Source organism: Notolabrus celidotus, chromosome 8 (genome assembly GCF_009762535.1).
Source record: "Notolabrus celidotus isolate fNotCel1 chromosome 8, fNotCel1.pri, whole genome shotgun sequence".
NCBI classification, from domain to species: Eukaryota; Metazoa; Chordata; class Actinopteri; order Labriformes; family Labridae; genus Notolabrus; species Notolabrus celidotus.
The window spans coordinates 30,052,630-30,074,323 of NC_048279.1; the positions used below are offsets into that span (position 1 = coordinate 30,052,630).

The window sequence follows — 21,694 nt, forward strand, 5'->3', positions numbered from 1 at the left end:
AGTGATTGTGACCATAACAATTGCTAATCCTCAGCTCTACTGGTTTACCATTGTTCCCAGAGGCATAAATCATCGTCAGAAGATAGCTGAATTGGTTCCGAAATTGCCTTTACTCTGTGAGCCTGACCTTATCACCCGCCATCAGTGTCTGACTGCTAAAGCTGTTGTGGCTGAGTGGGAACAAATCCCTGCAGTCAGACTCAGAGATCTTCCAAAAATAGCTCTTCCAGAGGATCAGAGGCTGTTTCTGTCGCAGGTTAACATACCTGTGGTTTTCAAATTACATGTTTAACAATCACCAGGGGTCTGTTGAACTTAAGAGGATGGAGGGTGTAAAGTAACCTGTAAACAAAAAAAATAAAGAGTACGATTGAATGATAATACTCGGTTTAAAATGCATTGGATCCTGTAGCTCTGCATTAAAGCATCAGTTATTCAAACTGTGTTTCCTCTCTTAGATATCTGAGCTTTAATAAGATATCTGTCCTGATGCCGGGCGTATTCCAGGACCTGCACAAGCTGGAGTGGTTGTATGTTTTTTTTCTTTCTCCTAAACAAAGTTTTCCACATAAATAAGAACTGCTGCACGCAAACTGTATTAGACTTTATTTATTTATGTATTCATTTTGGAACAGGCAACTTGTGATAAATAATTCACTCTCTTTAACTATATTTATTTTCCTTTGACATAAACAAACAAGGCTGATATGAAGGCATATATGTTTTCATTTTCTTAGAATCCTAGAAAATAATAATATCCATCAAATATCCTCCACAACCTTCTCAGGACTGGACTCCCTTGTTTTACTGTGAGTTTTTTTCTCTTTTCTTTTGTGTTACTTCTCTGTAGTGTCCTCTCTAATAGTCACAAGTTCTGTTAGTGAACTGTTGTTTATTAGTTCAGATTGAATGTTTTCCTCCTGTGGACATCAGAGGAACAAACACAACTCCTTGTTTGATGGTGTGTGACTGATTGGCAGGGTTCTGTTGAACAACTCTTTGTCAAAGCTGGATGACATCTGTCAGGAAATGCCAAGACTGAACTGGCTGTAAGTAGCATGTCAACACTCAAAGGCTTGCCATGAAAGTGACATGTCTGTTGATGATTGTGTTTTGTCTGGGTGTTGATTGATGGGTGGGTTTGTCTTTCATTTACTTATTCATTTATTTATCCATGTGTGTGTTTCACAACTTTCTCTCCCAGGGATTTGGAGGGAAATGTGATTGAAACCATCGGAAACGTCTCTTTACACTCATGCAGCATGCTGACAGTTCTGTAAGTAAACCTTTGCATAATTAAATCCACATGAGATATTTGTTTTTGACTTGAATCGGGCTCAGTTTCTCAAGTTGCTTTCAGCTTAATGGATTAAAAGCTTACAATCCATTTGTACTGTTCAGTTTTTATTATTTGGAAGGTGAGAAAGAAGCACTCTGACTATTTCTTTATTTGTTTGTCACCGTTTTCAGGGTCTTACAGAGGAACAGCATCAGCTACATCCATGAACAGGCGTTCTCAGTCCTACAAAAGCTTGGAGAGTTGTAAGTTATTCATTTTAATTTAATTGTGCTCAGTTTAAAAAAGTAAATGGAGCCACTTCTACAATTGTAAAAATAAAAAAAAAGGCTAAATCCCTTGCATGTGTCACACCCAATGAACATCAATCAAGCAATCTTTATTTGTATAACGCCAAATTGCCACAAACGTTATCTCAAGATGCTTTTACAAACATAGCATGTCTAGACCGTACTCTGTGTTAAACTATTATCAAAGACCCAACACCAAGACAGGATACAATCCAGTCTCCTCTTACTGACAGGACTCGATCTTATCTCATCTTAATCCACCATGAGCATTGCACCTTACAATATTTAGCAAGTTACAGTGGCAAGGACAAACTTCCTTTTAACAGGCAGAAACTTTGAGCAGAACCAGACTCATGTTAGACACACATCTGCTGAGACCGAGATGGGGTTGGAAAGAGGGATAGAGGAGAATAAGAGAGGGAGATGATAGTGGTGAGTTGGATAGTAGTAGTTGTAGAAGCTGGAGTCTGGCATGTATACAGCAGCAGGTCGTCTACGGCAGAGATCCAGAGGAACCTTCGAGACAATGGAGCTCAGGGACTCCAGGAAGGTCTTTTAACTCGGTAATATGAATGGACTGCTGAGAGACAAAATCATTAAGTTTCTGAATCAAAAATATACTCAAAGAAAACATTTCAAAGCTGCTGTGAGGAACACTTGGTTTATGGTAGCGCCCCCATTGGGAAAAGATGCAAATCTTTCCTGATCTTGTCTTATACATGCTATGGTAGTTTTACCTGACAAAATAATCTCATCTTACTTTCTTTTAACATTCAAGTGAGACATTTACGGTGGATATGTGCTGTTATGTCTCTGCATTGTTACGGTATTAATTAGAACTATCTAGTTGTAATGCGATTGCATTAAAGTTACCATTTAACATCAGAGCTTTTCATGTGTTACAGCCAAATTCCACCAGATCCTTGTCCAATCCGTCTACGAACCGTCACGGCACCAGATCTGATAGGTTTCAATTCCAGTCAACAATCTCAACAGAGCAGATAAAGTGAGACAGGAAGTCAGGCACCAAAATAGAATTAAAGCATCTGGTTGATTTTCAGAATAAAACACACTGTGTGGTCGCTAGATTGTATTTCACTTAACTATGACAATAAACCATCATGATGAGCAGAGCCAGTCCTGGAGTCAAAAGGTCAGAGGTTTTCATAGCCCAATAAAGACAATATGGATGAGGAGAGGAGTTAGATAATTGTTGATTCAGTAAGTACCGCGGGAAAACCTTGGTCACATGACTCCATCTGTCCGGCGATCCTGCTCTGTGCTCTGTTCTGAAAACCCAGCCAGTGGGTGTTGATGGACGAGAGAGCCCAGAGCCGGACGGCAGCGGATCACAGACGAACCGAACATGGACCTGGTGGAAGTCCGATGTTATACTTTGATTGAAAGCTCTCTCTCTCTCTCTCTCTCTCTCTCTCTCTCTCTCTCTCTCTCTCTCTCTCTCTCTCTCTCTCTCTCTATCTCTCTCTCTTATGGACCTTTCACATCACTCGTTTAGACATAACAGGGTAAAAGTTATCAGAAACACCTGCAGCTTCTTTTAAATACTTTACTTAATCCTCTGAAAGAACCAAAGCAGATGTTTGTTGCACTCTTGAGTGTTGCACAGAAGTATCTTGCTTTGTTGTTTTCATCAGTGTTCAGTCTGTTCTTTACTTTTAAGGTCTGCTAACAAGGTTATTTTGAGTGTTTGCAGAATGTTTAGTGGTCTGTTAAAGCCTCTTGAGCCTGAACAGTCCTTCCTTTTTGAAAATCTGGATTTTCACCTGTCTTGTTAGAGAAACAGCTTTCAGTAAAATGAATTCTGTTTGGAAAATTTAAAGGTTTGCACACTTACCAAGACAAAAGCTGCACTGTGAATACTTAAACCACACACATGAAACAAGTGCTTGTTTTGTAAGAAGACTGGGGTGAGTGTTAAGTCAAACATTTTTAGAATTTATCGTAATAAAAGGAGTTTTTTATTTTCAAAAACAACCCTCCCAGGAGAAAAAACTTGTGTTATTAAAAAGTGTGTGCAGAGGTGTATTTTGTTGCTCTGTGCCATGAGGCCCTATCTTTGTCCAAGAGTTGAAAGCACACATCAGTGAGTCATACTGTCATTGTTGCACTTGCTGACATTTATTCCTTGAACAACACTCACTTTAATTTGAGTCAATCCTGCAAAACACTGTCTTACCGCATACACATTTGAGCAAGTAACATGGATTTCTGTCTTAAGCTCAAAATGGTCCAAAACTAATTCACAACTGTTTAAATCATTTCAAATAAGAACCAGAGCCTTTTTTATGTGAAACCATACGCCTGCTTTTAAAGGCTCAGGAGGAACAAGAAGGGGCTCAGGTCTGACAGGGATGCAACATGTTGAGCGATAGACGCCGTTTCTGTGTCTTGATTGTACGTGGTTTCCTCTTTGCATTAATTATAATTTGTGGATGCAGAAACAAACTGTTCACAGACAATGGTTTCTCAAAGTGATTCTCAGCCGATGCAATGAATTCCACTGTAGAGTCATGTCAATCCAGTCTTGGTTTTCAGCTTCGTCCCTTCTGTACAGAGATTTTTCCAGATTGTATGAATCTTTTAATGGTATTATGTACTGGAGATGATGAAATGCTAAAGTTCACTGAGGAACATTATTCTGAAGTTGTTAACTATTTACTCGCGCAGAGGTGAGCCTCTCTTCATCTTTCTTCTGAAAGACTCAGCCTCTGTGATGTCCTCTGTATATTCAATCACATTACTTACCTGTTGCGAATCAACCTGATTAGTGGGAGGTGTTCCTCCTAGGGATATGTTTTATTATAACACAACTTTTGGGCTGTTTCCGAAATGGCCTGCTACATACTACCTACTAATGTAGTAGGCAGTAGGTATTGCCTACTACATACTGCGTTTAAACTTAGTATATAGCATGACTGTTCTGTTCGATCTGTCATGCAGCATGCTGAGCCAGACGTCGCTGAATTTCCGGTTTTTCGAAAGCGGAAGTAAACAACGGCAAAGCCAATAAATAAAATGCTTATTTAGCATCCATTTATGATTTAAAAAGATAGGAAGTAGTTTATATGTAATTTGATAACTTTCACAGCACCCAAAAACGGATTTCCTCCCGTCAAAAAATAAGGAAAAAGAAAAAGCAGAACGAGTGCAGTGCATTGTGGGAAACAGTACGCGAGGCAGACTGGTCCAATGCATGCTGAGATATTTTCCCGAATCAGTAGACATCCGGGGAGTTTTGGCTTACTGCAGATTTTGCTCTTGTTCACATACTACTTACTACATACTGAATGTTGGACAAATCAGTGCATACTGCTAGTATAGTAGGCGATTTCGGAAACAGCCTCAGTGTTTTGTAGTTCCTGTCCCAATTTTTATGAAAGGTGTTGCTGGCTTCAAATTTAAAACGATCATATACTTTTCATAAAACAGTAAAAAAAAAAATTATTTCAACATTTTATGTTGTCTTTGCAATATTTTTAATTAAATTTAGGATTTAAATGATTTAGAAATTCTATATCTATTTTTATCAACATTTTACTGTTACTAAAACAAATTATAATTTTTTTTTGAAGAAGAAGAAGAAGAAGAAGAAAAAAAGAGTTACCAAAACATAACCTGAAACATGCTAGGAACAATAAAATATGCAAAATATAAGAATATAGCCAAGTGGCAATTACTAGAAGGGAATGGTGAATATACATGTTTTCAGTTGTTGTTTATAGATGGTCCCATAGCTTGCGTCGTGTCAGATTCGTGAAAGAAGTTCTGTTGTTTTGGTGCAGCGTGGAAAGGCTAAGCTGTCAATTTTCCTCTTTTATGTGTGATAGTTTATGTAGACTGCACTTTGGGTCAAGCTTCCATTCTCTGGCCTAACTAGAACCAAGAAACTGTCACAGTGAGAAAACTGGAAAAGGGACCCAGAGTGCAGAATAACAAAGATTTAATCAACAAAAGAGCAAAAAGGCAAAAGTCAAACACAAACAGAATCCAAAAAAGTCCAACAGAACACAAAAAGACAACACGAGGAACAGCAATGAGATACTGGAAAAGATGCAGAAGAAGACGTGAAAATACACACAGGGTAACGAGCAACAGGTGTGGACACAGGACACAGGTGAAACTAATAAGTGCAATCAAAGTGAAGGGAAACACACAAGGACAGGAAGTTAATTTAAACCAGACACACAGGGAGCAAGAACTACAAAATAAAACAGGAATCACGTCACACACAAGGAATACAACAGAAGGATCCTGAAGAAACACAAGATAATATTTCTAATCCACAGAAGGTAGGAAACAAGACCTGAAAAACAAGGTAAAACTACAAAATAAAACTGCAAATCAAACACGAATTATAACAAAGAAAATCAACACAAAACAAAAGCAACTTATGACATGACACATTGATTTTCAGGATTGCTTTAGAAGTGGGGAACTGTAGTCTTTATGTTATTCCCAGCAGACCAACAAGTAGTGCTCTCACATGGTTTGTGTGAACTGGGAATCCCACTTGTTAAAGTCGTTATGTTCTACAGTTGCGATTGTTGGCACCTCTGCAGTTTTCATTTACTCTTGCAACACATAACTCAATCTGTGCTGAGGGGACTTGTGATAACTGAGGATTTTAAAAACACTTATAGATTCATAGGGAAAAATAGGTTTATACAGCATTTATTTTGAGGTGTTGTTAGGGTACATGTTGTGAAGTTACAGAGGGGGGAACTTTTGTGCTGGATGCAAAGTTCTGTCCTTCAGTCTTTGTTGTTTCCTGGTTTTTGGCTACTGATGTGGATTTCTTTGTCCTTGCAGGGATCTGTCCAACAACAGATTGATGGCACTCCCTCCAAATCTCTTTGTCCTACTGGAGGATTTGCTCCAACTGTAAGTTCTGTTTCCACAAACACACTGAGATATACCGTATGGTTCTCAGCATATATATTTCTTCAGGCTTGAGAATCACAATATAGATGTTTATTGCTGTCTGTGAAAAAATCAGAGTTCAGACTCATGTAGGAGGATCTGCAGCACTGAGAGTTTCTGTTTTGTGTCTGTATCCTTGTCATGTTAACCAGAATGTTTGATTTGATTATTTTTTTTTAGAGAAATTGCAGTTTTTTTGGCATATTTCTTACTTAAGCTACTGACTTTTTTATTTTTACTTTCAAGGAATATATCCTACAACCCCATCGTGGAGCTTCAAGTTGACCACTTTGACAAGCTGCATAAACTGAAGTCTCTGTAAGTAAATGCAACAACACGATGACTAACTCATGCCACAAATTAAACCTCTGTTGCAACTGGAGAAGCTAAGCTAGAGTTTGTGTCAAAGATCAACACTTGCAAATATCACAGTAAATAAAAATGGGAAAGGACCCTGGAAAGATAAATAGACACACTGTCCCATTTTTCATCTCAGTATTTTCTGCATGATATATTTTAATCTAAGTTTGGGTGTAGCATGGTTAGTGCCATGTTTCTTTGGTGATTAATCTCACTCAAAAGCCAAAATCACAACCCAAGTGGGATAGTTAGTCTGGAATAAATGTCTCTAAGTTATTGAAAGGCTGTGTGGTGAGGAGAGCCTCACGTGGAAACAGTCTTGTAATTGTAGGGATGTTCTGAAGCGACTCATTTCTTGATCCTTCATATAGAAATTTAAATTCCGACAAACAGATTCGTCTAACGGTTCAAAAACACCCAGAAAACAGTCAAACTTGAGCACAACTTATTTAACATGACACAAAGTCTGTAGATCTCCATGCAACTTTATCTCCATTTATCAGATTGGAATACTGCCAAACAGGTAGTGTAGCCTTTTAGCATTGTGGCAGTAGCCTTTCAACACAGCTTCAGCTCCCAGCTAGGGGCGTGTGGCTGCACACACACAACATGCAGTATAACCAGCATGTTGAAGGCTGCATGAATAATTTTGGTGATGGTTAGCAAGGCTGACATGTCATTGTTAAGTCCCCTGAATGCGCACATCCTTGTTATTAGCATTATATAAATGTTCTGTACCATGTTATGTACCAGACTAAATCAATGCATCTTTATTTTTATCCAGGAGCGTAGAGGGGATAGAAATAGAAAACATTCAGCGCAGGATGTTCGAACCTCTCAAATACCTGACACATATGTAAGTACTCCATCATCCTGTACTATGTCCACACTGATATACCTCATCATGTCATGTGGACTAAGATACTGCCTACAGGCTTCACACAGGTATTTTTAGAACTCTGTAAGATCAAGGGTAGTCTTATCAAGATTTTCAGGCTTCTCTTCCAGCTGGGAGATGATGAAGTCTGGCTTAGTGTCTATCTTCTCTGTGGGTGTAGATGCTCCATAAAGGAAATCCATGCAGGTTTACCTGTGAGGATGCAAAAACTGATATACCTTTGAACCTTTATCCACCGGGCTTATCATCATCAAGCCATGCAGGTTTTAGGTTTTATTTCCCCAGATTGTAAGACATCAGTTTCTTCAATTTGAACCTCTGCACAGATACAATTGAAGGAAGATTATTTGTGTCACTCGGCATTGAAAAGAATACCCAAACACAAAGAATGTTCCTGGTACCCTACAAAGCTGCAGATATGGTGATAAACTCTGCTCATAGGGGTCCCTTCTTTAGCAGAAAGTAGTTCAGATGAGATGAGATGAATTAAAAAAGTACCTGGATCATTGTTTCTGGAAACCTATATTCTTTGGTGGTTTTAGCTGAGCTAGCATTAAGGATAAAGGATGGCATTGTCAGTCAGCTGCCCTGCCACTTTGGCTCATACTGAAATTTCTCATCATGGAGTTTTGAACAATCACTCCTGATACTCAGAGGACAAATCCTTATGACTTTAGAATTCCCTGACTCCTCCTCTTGTCCCTGCATGATACTTATATTCATAGTTCAGATAGTAATTTATCCCGGGTTATCAATGGGGCTGGCCGAGAGATTGGTTCAATCATTCATGTTCCCCCTCAGGACAAATCTTTGAGTAATGTAAGTGATCCCCTAATATTCATCTAACATCATCATGAGGTCAAAGATGTAATTAAACCAACACTTTTCTCAACGACCAAATTTTTCAAGTAGCACGTGTCTGCAGACTCGAATGCTGCAGATTCAGAACCACCTAGTGCATTGGATCGCCAAGGACCACATGTTTAGTGTGTTCAGTAACCATTTTTAGTGTCTAGCTGTAACCCTAACCTCTGACCATAACTGTGACAACAACACAAGGGTCCTAGAGATGCAGTCTCAGAATTGTGCTCCTGAAACTGCAGCATCCAGCTCTGCAGACACATAGTATTTACTGGCTGTCATTAGCTTTTCAACATCCAGAACTAGCACATTACCTTCTTCACAATAGCATATTATATTCATATAAGCGTTTAGTTCAAAGCTCAGTTGAGCTTCTAAAATGAGATCCTGTCTGAATTTCCTCTTAAAACCTGCAGATGAATATTGTATTCACCTTTACTGTTCCTGTTTAGAGGCACAAATCCTAGATATTTTGAAACAAATCATTTTGAGACAAATGACATCCAAACTCCTCCCTTGACTCCATTTCACTAGAGACAAGTAAGAGCTTCTGTTGATCTCATTCTTAAACCAGATTGAACGTATATCCACAAACCAACAAGTCTATTAAAGCTGCAAGATTTCTGGTCTCCTTCTCCGCTCTGTCACTGCCACCACTTCCCTGTGCCGGCACTCCACTATATCTTTCAGCCCCACAGCCTCCCTAGCATCCACCTGCGGGCTCCGGCTGGGAAGCTTAAGATATGATCTTATTATTAATCAAATGTCTGTGCATACAGTAAATCTGCAAGGAGTGGTAAGGTCAGGGCTTAGGTGACAAACATAATGTTCTGATGCTGCAGCAAACCCTCAGAGCCAATTAAGTCAGAGTTATCCCACTGAACTTTACTTTATATTTTATTCTTCTGTCAGACTCGTGGGGCCATATTAGTATAAAAAGCATGAACAATATAATAAAAAATACAACAGAGAGACAGCAACACAGGGATAAAATCACTGCAGTTCACAAGTTCACAGTAATTAAAATGCAAAGAGACATTTGATCCAGTGGTTCTAAAAACAGGATGAAACCTTGTGTCACTGAGTGTCGGCTGAGTGAGCTCCATCAGGATTTCATTTCTTGAATCAATTAAATCAGATGTTTTTGTGTCTGTTTAGTGTGTCTGTTCTTTTACAATATCTAAATATTTAAGAATGTCCCTGTTAAACCAAAAGCAGTACAGCTGTTATTTATTCTTCCCCCTTACCTTCGCTTACTTGTTACCCTATCTTATTCCATCACAGCTACTTCAAGAAGTTCCAGTACTGCGGCTATGCTCCTCACGTGCGCAGCTGCAAACCCAACACTGACGGCATCTCGTCCTTCGAAGACCTGCTGGCCAACATCGTGCTGAGGGTCTTCGTCTGGGTGGTCTCAGCCACCACCTGCTTCGGGAACATCTTCGTCATCTGCATGCGCTCGTACATCAGATCGGAGAACAAACTCCACGCCATGTGCATCATCTCCCTCTGCTGTAAGTCTAATCAAGTTACCAACATTACTTCATGTATAAGCAAGAGATTGTCCTACAAGTAAAGCCGTTCAACTGAAAATCCCTGTTGAAACATAATTATTTGTTACCACTCCACTTTTTTAAAGATCTGATAAGAGTGTCTGGAGAAACGCCAGATACACTACTGAAGTTAAAGTGAAAATGGTGCCGGAAAATTAAGTTTCCTGCTTGTGAAGTAAACAGACCCTCTAACTGAAAAATAAATACGAAATTAGTTTTCCGTGTGCTTATCAGTGTGTTTCAAATTTCACACACGACTGGGCACCCTCATAAATAAGACTGAAATGTAATTTCATGCAGGAATATGAGATTTACTCTCTAATAGAAAAAAGTTTCACGTATCAGGAGGTGTTTCCTAACACTAAACTGACACAAATCATGTTAGCTACTCTAGGATGATATTCCAGTGAAGAGATGTTTGGTAAAATGATCCCCTTTCTACTCTATTTTATGTACAGTATATACCCAGGTTTTTCTTTTCTTCTTCATTTTTAAAATTTCGGTGCAGTAAGTGTGAAAGGAGGCTTCAAAAACTGCTTCACTCAGATGGAACAGCTGATAGTAGATGTGCATCAGTTGTGTTTGGATTTGCAGCGTTATCTCTTCGTCAGATAATGTGATGGCATTCAGATAAGAGCTGTGACATATTTTTGAAGGGCCTTCCTTACAGGGACCAAGACTCCGTTTGCAGGGAGTGTATTTCCTGTGAAATAGCAAGACTGACTTTACAGGAAGATGATATAACTGATACGTACTCACTGACCCCAATCTGTCCACTGAGACTCCTTCATGTGATACATTAGAAGTGTGTGTTTTGATGCAAAGACGGGAAATTCTTTAGGGTGAGATATCACAACTCGGATAAGGTTTCATATAGGCTGATAAAAATGACATCGTGGCATGTGAGCTTTTGTGTTTTGAATGTTGGTCTCACTTGTCAATCAATCAGTCAATCTTTATTTTACAGACATGACTCAGTCTGATCTCATCTTAAGGCACCATGAACAGAGCACTTTGCAGCATTTAGCAAGTTACAGTGGCAAGGACAAACTTCCTTTAACAGGCAAAAACCTTCAGCAGGACCAGACTCGTGTTGACACACATCTGCTGAGACTGTGTTGGGGTTGGAAAGAGGGATAGAGGAGAATAAGAGAGAGAGATGATAGTGATGAGACGGATAGTAGTAGTTGTAGCAGCTGGAGTCAAACAGCAGCAGGCCGTCTACGGCAGAGATCCAGAGGAGCATTCGAGACAATGGAGCTCTGGGACTCCAGAAAGGTCTATGATTAGTCACTTTAATGGGACAGGGAGAGTTAAAGTAAGTGATGGGAGAGGGTTGAGATAGGATTCCAGTGTGTCAGTGTGTCAGTTCCCCCGGCAGTCTAAGCCTAAAGCCGCATGACGAAGAGCTTGTGAGAAGTCGCATGTGAAGTCTGATTGGTCCTTACATAGCAACAGTTTCAGAGCGGACTCTGGTTAATGAGGCGATAGTTTATTTACAGAGAGAAAACCATGGAAAGAGATGAAAACAGCAGAGACAAGGCAGGAGAGTTCAAAGATACAAAAACTGTAGAGAGACATCTCCCGAACTGAGGATAACGCATGAAGCACCAGTCAATAGAGCATGGTATGGGATACGGCGGTGTTAAGGAGCTGTTTTGAGAAAATGACTCAGACTCTGACATTGATGAGGTAGAGGGACCCACCCAGCTTGTTATCAGTGCACAGTTTAAAAGCCAGTATCTCTGATGGTATGGTGATGCATGAGTGCCCTTGGCATGGGTAACTTACACATCGGGGAAGGGTCCATTAATGCCAAACAATATGCAGGTTTAGGAGCAACGTATGCTGCCATCCTGACAATGCCTTTTAAAAGAAGATCTTACATATTTCAGCAGAGCATATATTTTTCATAAAACAATCAAACATTTTAGTTTCATCATTTGATATTTTGTGTTTTAAAGTTTTTTCAAGCCATCAAATTCTATTTTATCAACATTTTACAGAGTCCCAACATCTTTGACATTGGGGTAATCATTTTTGTAATACTAAAGAGTGAACCATTACTGTGGAAACAGATGTACACTGTGGGTGGAAATTCAACCAAATAGATACTGTATATTAAATCAATATTTGGTGTACATTTTCAGACAGTAATCGTGAAATGGATAGTACTGAGTTGAAGCTAGATTGGGATTTGACTCTTTTTTTTTGCAGATGTAAATTTTTCATGTCTGTGTCTTCAGTAAACATTGAGTTAACATTGACACAGCACAGATTTGAGCTTCAGTCACGCTGAAAATTGTGTTTCCCTTCCCATTTCTGGCATGTTGACTCCTTATCGTCCACCAGGATGAGTCTTGCTGGGATATCATGGGGCCCAGAAGGAAAATGTAATCATGAAATTGTATAGCAGAAGTGAATAGTAGTGGGAGATGTGTTCTTCTGATGTCCAATAACAGCCAAGAGGCAGAAATAGAACTATTTTCTGATGTGTTATTCACAATCATATCACGGTTGATTAAAGGGTCAGAGAGGGCAAGGCAACAACAATGATAGTAGTCACAGTAACACTCTTATACTCTGCAGCGAGCACCCACACATTCCTCTCATGGATAACTTTCACATTGCCATTAAAGGACAAACATTGTGGCCATTATAGGATGGAAGTGTGAACTGTTATGTATTGCTAACTCAACTCCTATTTACTAGTTGGTCAAAGGTTGCATCCATACATGTTTTCATAATTCAGGTCTTGCGCAGAGATGTAATATCAAAGAGTTCAAATCCACACACCATCAGATCTGCGCACAGAGAGACATTCACATTCACAACATGTGGAGGACAACATCTGTAACAACACATGGCTACATGAATAACCATTATTATACACTCCTGTATAAATAGAATCCTTTCCACTGGACTTTCCACTTGTCTCAGAGCATGTGATATCAACAGTTTCATAACACGCAGAGCATAAACACTTGGTTGTTTAATATCTGTTGTCTGTCATGTTACATGCACACTAAAAGCCTGGCAGAGAATGACAGTCGCTCTTCATTATAATCATTCGTTGCTTAATTAGCTGACCTTCAAGATATATTGCTTTAATGTCACATGAGTCTGTTTTTAGCAGAATGCTAATTCCTGGAGGCTGAAAACCCACATGAACAGAGTTTAGAATAATTAACGCAGGCTGAGTAGACTTGATGTTATTCGTTTTCTGCCTTTGCTGCAGTGTTTCATTAGATTATGTACATTCATGAAAGAAATAACGTTTCCCTCTATCAAGTTTTTAAAAGGTGAACAGTGTCGAGTGAAGAAAGAGTCATTTATAAAGGAGGGACATGCACAGGCGTTACAGATTATTCTCTGCTCCTCTGCATCTGACATTTTCTTTCTCAAACCATCTTTATTTCTGTAAGTAATTAAATCAGCTCAGTGTAGGTGTCCTGTATCCGCCTTGCCCTTTATGTCAGAGTGTTTTGATCCTGGTTAAGTCAGCCAGGGGTCAGATTAGATCTTTTACACTTTGATACATCTGGAGAATTCACACAAAAAGAATGTTATATCATTTGATGGCTTGATGAAGCTGCAGAAGAGAGCTTCACAAGGAAAATTAATAACCTAGAATGGTATTTGCGTATATGTATCAGCTCTTAATGTTACTAATCAGATCAGAAAATCACGTATAGGGAGTCCGTCACGTTCATTTAAAATGTTTGCTGATAAGCTCTGAAATGCTTTCATGTCAAAGGAGTTACCATATGGAGCTTTATTAAAGAAACAGGTCAAGTTCATCTGAAGGTGCCTAAGGTTTCCTTAGGCAGAGTAAGAAGGCGTGAAACACAAACACATGTGGGATGGGGCTGCATTTATTATTTAATTTTTTTAGTTAGGCAAGGCATGAACTCAAAGGGCTGAGCCTGGGGAGGAACATCCTTTGATTAAAAGCTAAAGGATGTTTGAAAGCGGAAATGTGGGCATACAACATGTTGACTAGATGTGCTGTAAAGCCCCTATACAAGTATTACTTTCTCATGATTATCCAGTCAGCAGCTGTGCTGAAACCTTTTGACCCCTGAATAATAGCCATGGATCATCTTTTCTGATAACACATTTGAACAGTGTTAAAAGAGGCCATTCACACATGAGCCCAGAGAGTCAAAGCTATTATAGAAAATGTACCCAAGGCCTTCCCTGTCCTCTGACTTCCCCACACTGTGTGCCATTTGAACCTTTTCATTCTTCACTCACAGCCTGATGGCAGCCATGAAAAACTCCAAGTTAAGGAGCTTTCCAAGTGTTCTCCTTTTTATTTGACATGCAGAGTGAAGAGCCATTCAGCAAGTTCCTGGTCATAAATTAAGATATTTTTTAATCCAGAATCCAGAAATGGCGTCTTTTAAGACTGGTTTGACGGCTAAGCTGAAAGGGAAGAGTTGAAACTTAAATACTGCCTTTAATGTTTCTCACCGCTATCATCTCTCTTTCTCTTCATCATCTCCATCCTTCTTTCCAACCCCAACACGGTCTCAGCAGATGTGTGTCTAACATGAGTCTGGTTCTGCTCGAGGTTTCTCCCTATTAAAGGAAGTTTGTCCTTGCTGCTGTAACTTGCTAAATGCTGCAAAGTGCTCTGCTCATGGTGGATTAAGATGAGATCAGACTGAGTCCTGTCTGTAAGAGGGAACTGGATCTTATCCTGTCTTGATGTTGGGTTTTTGTTAATAATATAACATAGAGTATGGTCTAGACCTGCTCTGTTTGTATAGCGTCTTGAGATAACGTTCGTTGTGATTCGGCGCTAAATAAATTAAGATTGATTGAACTGAGTCAGTCCATTAAGCTCCAGACAGCAGACAGCTTGTTTTAGAGACTGAAAGCATCGTATTCTGGATGTTAAAACAGTGCCATGAATAGATATGGTAGGTAGAGTTTGTGACCTTTGAACAAAGCCAGGAGAGTTGATACCGTCTACAGTATGTCAACTGTTCAGCCTGAAGCTTTAAAAACGCATTGCTTCTCGAAATCAAATGACAAGATCTTTCAGTATTTTTAAAGGAAGTTCAAACCTTTCTTAATCTTCAATCTTAAAAATTATCAACCTGTCTGGTCAGTCCCATTCAGAGCTCTTTGCATTTAGCAAGTTACGGCAGCGGGGAGAAACATCCTTTTAACAGGCAGAAACCTCAAAAGAACCAGACTCATGGTAGACAGACATCTGCCTAAACCATGTTTGGATAGGATAAGGGATTGAAGGAGATGCAGAAACAGAGAGATTTTCACTTATCAAACATTTACTGATTATTTGTATGTATTTCTTTCTGACATGTTTTTTTACTGTTTCAGTCTACTCGTGTAACTCTCAACAGGAAAGCCTGAATTCATATTCCTCTTAATGTCAAACTTCTATCTAAATTTCCATAAAGATAATTTCTATTGAAGTTTTTGCTATGATCCAAACATAAATGCAACACATAAAATGTAGACATACAACATGGCCTTCAGCCTTAAAAATTCTCTGTGCATTAAAGAGCACAACGTCTTTCAAAGTGCACATCCAGTGTATTTACAGAAATACCCTTTTCTTCTTCTTCTTAACAACAACTGCATTCTCCTTTGTGTACAGGACCATATATTCCCCCGAGTCTCACTGTGTAACCAGGAAACTATTGTTTGGGAACCCCCATGACTACTGTATATCTCTGCATACATTGAATCACTTAGCAGCTATATCCGTAGGTTAAGCTCTGCAGGGGGTCTGAGCTCAAGTTCCAGCTGTGCTCTGCTTAAACTCAGCACAGCATGACGAATGACAAATGAACACTTATTTGAATTTCTGAGTTCTGCTTTACAGTTCTGTGCAGCCTATTGTTCTGTATAGTTAGTTCGTACAGGGAAAACCAAGGCTATGTTTTATTCTACGATCTTATGCAATGATTTGTTTGTTTCTGTCTTTTCTTCATGAACAATGGTCTCTGCTCTCTTCCCTGTATATAATTCCATCTTTGCATCACAACACTATCCACTTGTTGTCTTTAGGTATCTTTTTGAATGCATGGATTTTCAAAAATGATTGATCACTTTAAGGAGGACTGTTTAGGTTTGATTCTACTCTTGTAGAAATCGATTTCTAGCTCTGTTAGATGAGAACAGCTTTAGAAAGAGACCGTACTGTTATGTTGTTTGGTGTAATAAAATCAGCTGACATTGTGTTAACTTCTCTGAATGACCCAAGCTAGACATGTGATGTTTTTTTTATTTAAACTGCTGACATCCCACCAGATCTGAATGCATCTTTTAAGTTTTGCTGTCAAAATCTTTAGAGTCAATTATATTTCATATTGTATGGGAACTCTATTTCTATGCAAGGTTAAATCATTGCAACACTATTATTTAAGTCTTCACACCCTGGCTCATATTTCTATACACTATGCATCTGTACATATTTACCAAGACAGATTCCTTGTGTCAAAACCTAAAGCCCGTTCTGATTCTCTCTCTTGCAGGTGCAGACGGGCTCATGGGCATCTACCTCTTCATGATAGGTGCGTACGATCTGAAATTCCGTGGCGAGTACAACCGGCACGCTCAGGCCTGGATGGACAGCAGCCAGTGTCAGGTCATCGGCTCTCTGGCCATGCTTTCCACCGAGGTGTCGGTCCTTCTCCTCACTTACCTCACTCTGGAGAAGTACATCTGTATCGTCTACCCTTTCAAGTACCTGACGCCTGGCTGGAGACGAACAGTCACCATCCTGCTGGGGATTTGGGTGTTTGGCTTCATTGTTGCCTTCCTGCCGCTGGCCTGCAAGGGGCTTTTTCGCAACTTCTATGGGACCAATGGAGTCTGCTTCCCACTGCACTCTGAGCAGCCAGAGACACTCTGGGCTCATGTTTACTCCATCGTCATTTTCCTAGGTGAGGATTTGTTTGTGCATCTGATTTTGAGATATTTTTGTTGTTTTCTTTTCTTTTCCAATTACTCTCTAGAACTTAATTTAGAGGCAGTGTCCCAAGTTGGTGGAGATACTTGTATTTATTTGCTTTTGTATTTGCACATGATTCAAAATATCAGATGTTATGACACAACCTCAAAGCAGATCTTGTATTTCTCTCCAGGTCTGAACTTGGTGGCCTTCCTCATCATTGTACTATCCTATGCCAGCATGTTCTATAACATCCAGAGAACAGGGACTCAGACCACCAAATACAGCAACCACATCAAGAAAGAGGTGACCATCGCCAAAAGGTTCTTCTCCATCGTCATCACCGACTCCCTCTGCTGGATCCCCATTTTCATCCTGAAGATCCTGTCACTGCTGCAGGTGGAGATCCCCGGTACAGTAGACGTGCTATAACCACATATGGGTATTCTCAAAAGTCCTTATCAGAGCAGTGGAGCAAAGTTTGGTGCTCATGTGATTTGGGTGGTTTTGTGGTTGCTTTAATGTGTTCTGACGTCTAATTTTTTTAGCCCTGATTTGTTGGCTGGTGGAGTCGATTGATTTTGACGGACGGAACTGCAACTGCCCTCCTCTACAAAATAACTTTCAGATCCAGTTTATAAGAAACAAACGACTTCTCAGAAGGGAGTTTTGTATCGAGCATTTATTTTAAGTCTTCCAATAAGTCTAACAAATGTCCCAGACAACTTTCACAGAGTTTTACAAAGATTTGTATCACTGGATAAAGAGCATCTATCCACTTTACTTTGCTCGGTGCTCCCCAAATGAGCCATTAGTGCTGTACAAATCCATTATAGCACAACCTGGTGAGCCCTTGTTCCCTAATTAGGCTCCCTGCAGGGATTAAGAGGATTTTCATTAATTATACAAATGGCTGTGTGGAAGGGGATTTCTGTTTCTCCCAGCCCATAACAATGGTCAATTTAAAATCTTCAGAAACAGGTGATAAAACCAGCTCTGTTAGTTTACTTTCTACAATTTAAGCCTCTGCTGCCATAACACTCATGGTTGGGTGCACTAAGTTTTAGGTTGTTCATGTTTATCCCTCCAGCTCTATGCCTGTACATGTATTCCATCTTGGTATATCAATGATATCTGAGGGCAATGCTATGAGGATAATTTCAAATTAGCTCCACCATCCACCTGGACACAAGATTGAAATTTGGAGATCGAAGGTCCAGGTCACTGTGAGCTCTTAGAAAAACCTGATAGGTCAGAAAGAGTGATGGAATAATATCCTCCACAAAAACAATCAGTGCATGCTACAGATATTTTCTACATTCTTGAAGGCTATTTGAACCTCAAAGGCACATGTCTGAGTTTCCTCTGTGGACATGATTAGCTGCACATTCAGCCAGAGCATTTGCTTTTGCCTGGTTGGCATGTTCATGAGCAAGTAAAATGAAACCAAAAAAGCTGCTCCCCTGTTTTCTGTTATCAGTTTCTGTTTTTTTTATACCATTACAGAAGCACATACTTCTGTTCTGACTATGACACAGTTTTGCACAAGTCTGCGATATATTATCAAGATGAAGTGATGCCAGTATGTCACCCAAAAGGCGAATGACTAACTTTATTGAGACATCATAATGTGGAAAAACACTTCTCTACTCGTTTTGTTCTCATCCTGTTCTTTTGATCGTGATGTCTCAGAAAAGCCTGGAGGGAGTTTCTCTAAATGTGGCTTATAATCCTCTTGGATTCATCGATAAAGTGGTGAAAATTTGGCGGTTAACAGTTGATATCCTTCTTATTCTCCTGTAGACAATATCTTACCAACACCTGGAGGGGATTTTAATTTTTATCCTGGTACATTTTCTGTTTTTTTTCATCAGAACAGCACCATCTGTGCTGGATTAATGGATAAATGGATGATGATTATGTTTATCTTTAATTTCAGTGTATAGATATACCTAAATGTCCTAAATGTCAGCTTCACTAAGTTGAAGGAGGCGCGCAGTGGCAGCGTAGTAATTTCACCTTTCTTCTCTCTGCAGGTACCATCAGCTCTTGGGTGGTCATTTTCATTCTCCCCATCAACAGCGCCCTGAACCCCATCCTGTACACTCTGACTACACGGCCTTTTAAAGAGACCATTCTGCAAGTGTGGGCCAACTACAGGCAGAGACGGCCTCTGCTCAGCGGGCACCTGGCTCAGCATCCGTCACTCACCTGGCAGGAAATGTGGCCGCTGCAGGAGAACAGCCACGGCCTCACCACGGGACACACACACGAAACGATGGGCACGACAGCAAAGCTCACCCCTGTGGAACAAGCCAACGATGGATACAGTGACGCTACCAAGTGCACGCAGCAACCACAGAAGCAGCATATAGTGCTGTCAGTGTGTTCACAGAAACAAACACCCACACCTACACCCACACCCACACCCACACCCACATCCACAAACTCATACACAAAAAGCACGTGAACAACAGAATCTATCTGTTCACGATTTCATCATCACCTCAGCACATTCAGGCTCATTTATCTCTGATGTTTAAAGTGTGTTTCTATCTATAGCTGTGTTGGCAAACCCACTGTGAGCATCTATTTTCCAGGCAGCAGTCATAATGGCTTTGGCATAGGCATGCAGAGAACTCTTGGCAGCCCTTCCTTTATTTAGGACTCACGTTGGCTACAAAAACAAATCTGTTCATACAGCTGTCATTCAGCTGTTGTTCCTCAAAGTTTAATTTGTACATTTATTTATTTTTACAAAGGGCTGAAACTTGAATTAAAATTTAAAATGTTGTAGTGTTTAGTTTAAATTCTGCTTGCTGATACAATTTGGACAATTAATAATCCCAAACAGTGATTAAAGATAATATTTGATTATAATTGAAGAATGTAGACTTATTAAAAATGAACCTCTGCTTGTTAGGCTCCAAAACAGACTCATTAAACATTTTATTGAACGCTAACAAAATCTATCTTGGTTTAGAACTTCATCACTAATTCTAGAAACGGTACCTAACCAAAATAAATAAAAACTTTGACTAAGTGTTGCTTGAATAACCTTTGAAGCTTGTTTTATTGAGTGAAAATATTGTGGAGAAAGAGTTTGATTATCATCCCTGTGGAAATGGTGAGGTGCTCAAACTTTATGACCCATACTGAACACCTAATCAGGGACAAAGAATGCTAATTAGCCATGGTGAGAAGTCCTGAAGATATACAATGCAGCAGTTGCACTTAAATTAAATGTAACAATGCCTTTTTTGTACTATCCCTGTTAAATACACAGATAAATAAATAAAGTGGGAGTCTTTAGATTTCAACAGGACTAACAAAAATATCCTTATCATGGTGTCCTGATATTAAGAGTTTAATGTCATCCCATGCTGGCATTAAATAATGATTTCAGGCTTTCTCTGCACACAAAAAAAACAACATCTGCAGCACATGTGGACATAAACATTAAAGTCTGAAGCTGATTGTGTCCCTAAAAATGCAGCTGAATTACATTTTGCCCAGAAGGCAAACTCTTCAACACGACCACAGTTTACATAAGCTTTTATAACTCCTCAGCCATCTGTGGGAGAAATTCCATTGTTCAGCGTGCCTTTCTTCAGGCCCTGTGTGAGAATTCTTCACTCAACTTTCATTGTTCACTCAAGATACAACTGTGACAAACTGAGTAAAATTGTAGCTAAAGGCTTTGAACCTACATAACTCTGCATTTAATGAAAGAGATAATATAGAGGGTTTTTCTTTGTTGAGTCAGTCACTGGTCAGTTCTGTTGAGAAACTTTAAAGGTTTACCTTTTTGATTTTCTCCCTTCAAGATTGAGGACACACCTCCATCTCATGTCATTTTTGCTGGTTTCATCTCATATTGATGATAAAACTTGCAACCTACTTGTAACAAAAAAAAAATGAGGTCATGTAATTATGTTTCAGCATTTAACCGGAGCTCTAAGAAGGGGTATGGCCCCATTTACAACTCTGTAAATATATATATGTAAAACAATTCCTCTTGAATGTGATGTATGAGACATGTTGAGAACTTTACCTGACCTTTTATACAACCTGTCCTTCAATTCTCCAGCTGGTCTGGGGTTTGAAATTGGACTCAGCAGTTGCTTACCAACCAACACACCACACTACCAATGTTTACACTGTGATTTACACGGTAAAGACATTTATACAAAGATCATTAACTCATCTGTGCATACACTGTTCAATGAACTACTGATTTCTGTGGAAATTGAATCTTTCAGACATTGTTAATGCATGAATGTAAGGCAAACCTGCTATAATGCAGGAGAGGATACATTGGTGATTAAAACTGAGGTTTGTGAATATATCGTGTGCTGTTTACATACAGTGTGTACTGCTTGTTTGTTTACATTACCATCACCTACAAGCTGAAGGAGAGGAACCCAGCAGTTTGCTGATGTGATCTTTCTTAATGTCTTCAGACTTAGGTTCACAATGGATGGGGAAGCTGTTGGTAGACTTGTGTTTTTATTTGATTTGTTGTGTTGACTTGTGATCCACAATGAATATCTTCAAAAAGTT

At 39.5% G+C, this 21,694-nt stretch overlaps 1 protein-coding gene across 1 annotated transcript in view; it reads left to right on the forward strand.

The window, feature by feature from the left end:
- The window catches only part of rxfp1 (relaxin family peptide receptor 1), an 89,767-nt gene extending 68,073 nt beyond the window's left edge, over positions 1–21,694 (forward strand). The window contains exons 7-18 of the mRNA XM_034689730.1: positions 459–530; positions 738–809; positions 981–1,049; positions 1,205–1,276; positions 1,471–1,542; positions 6,418–6,489; positions 6,775–6,846; positions 7,673–7,744; positions 9,932–10,161; positions 16,713–17,123; positions 17,325–17,543; positions 19,168–21,694. Of these exons, the coding sequence (XP_034545621.1) occupies positions 459–530; positions 738–809; positions 981–1,049; positions 1,205–1,276; positions 1,471–1,542; positions 6,418–6,489; positions 6,775–6,846; positions 7,673–7,744; positions 9,932–10,161; positions 16,713–17,123; positions 17,325–17,543; positions 19,168–19,601 (1,867 nt within the window). The 3' untranslated portion in view covers positions 19,602–21,694. The remainder of the gene's footprint in view (positions 1–458; positions 531–737; positions 810–980; positions 1,050–1,204; positions 1,277–1,470; positions 1,543–6,417; positions 6,490–6,774; positions 6,847–7,672; positions 7,745–9,931; positions 10,162–16,712; positions 17,124–17,324; positions 17,544–19,167) is intronic.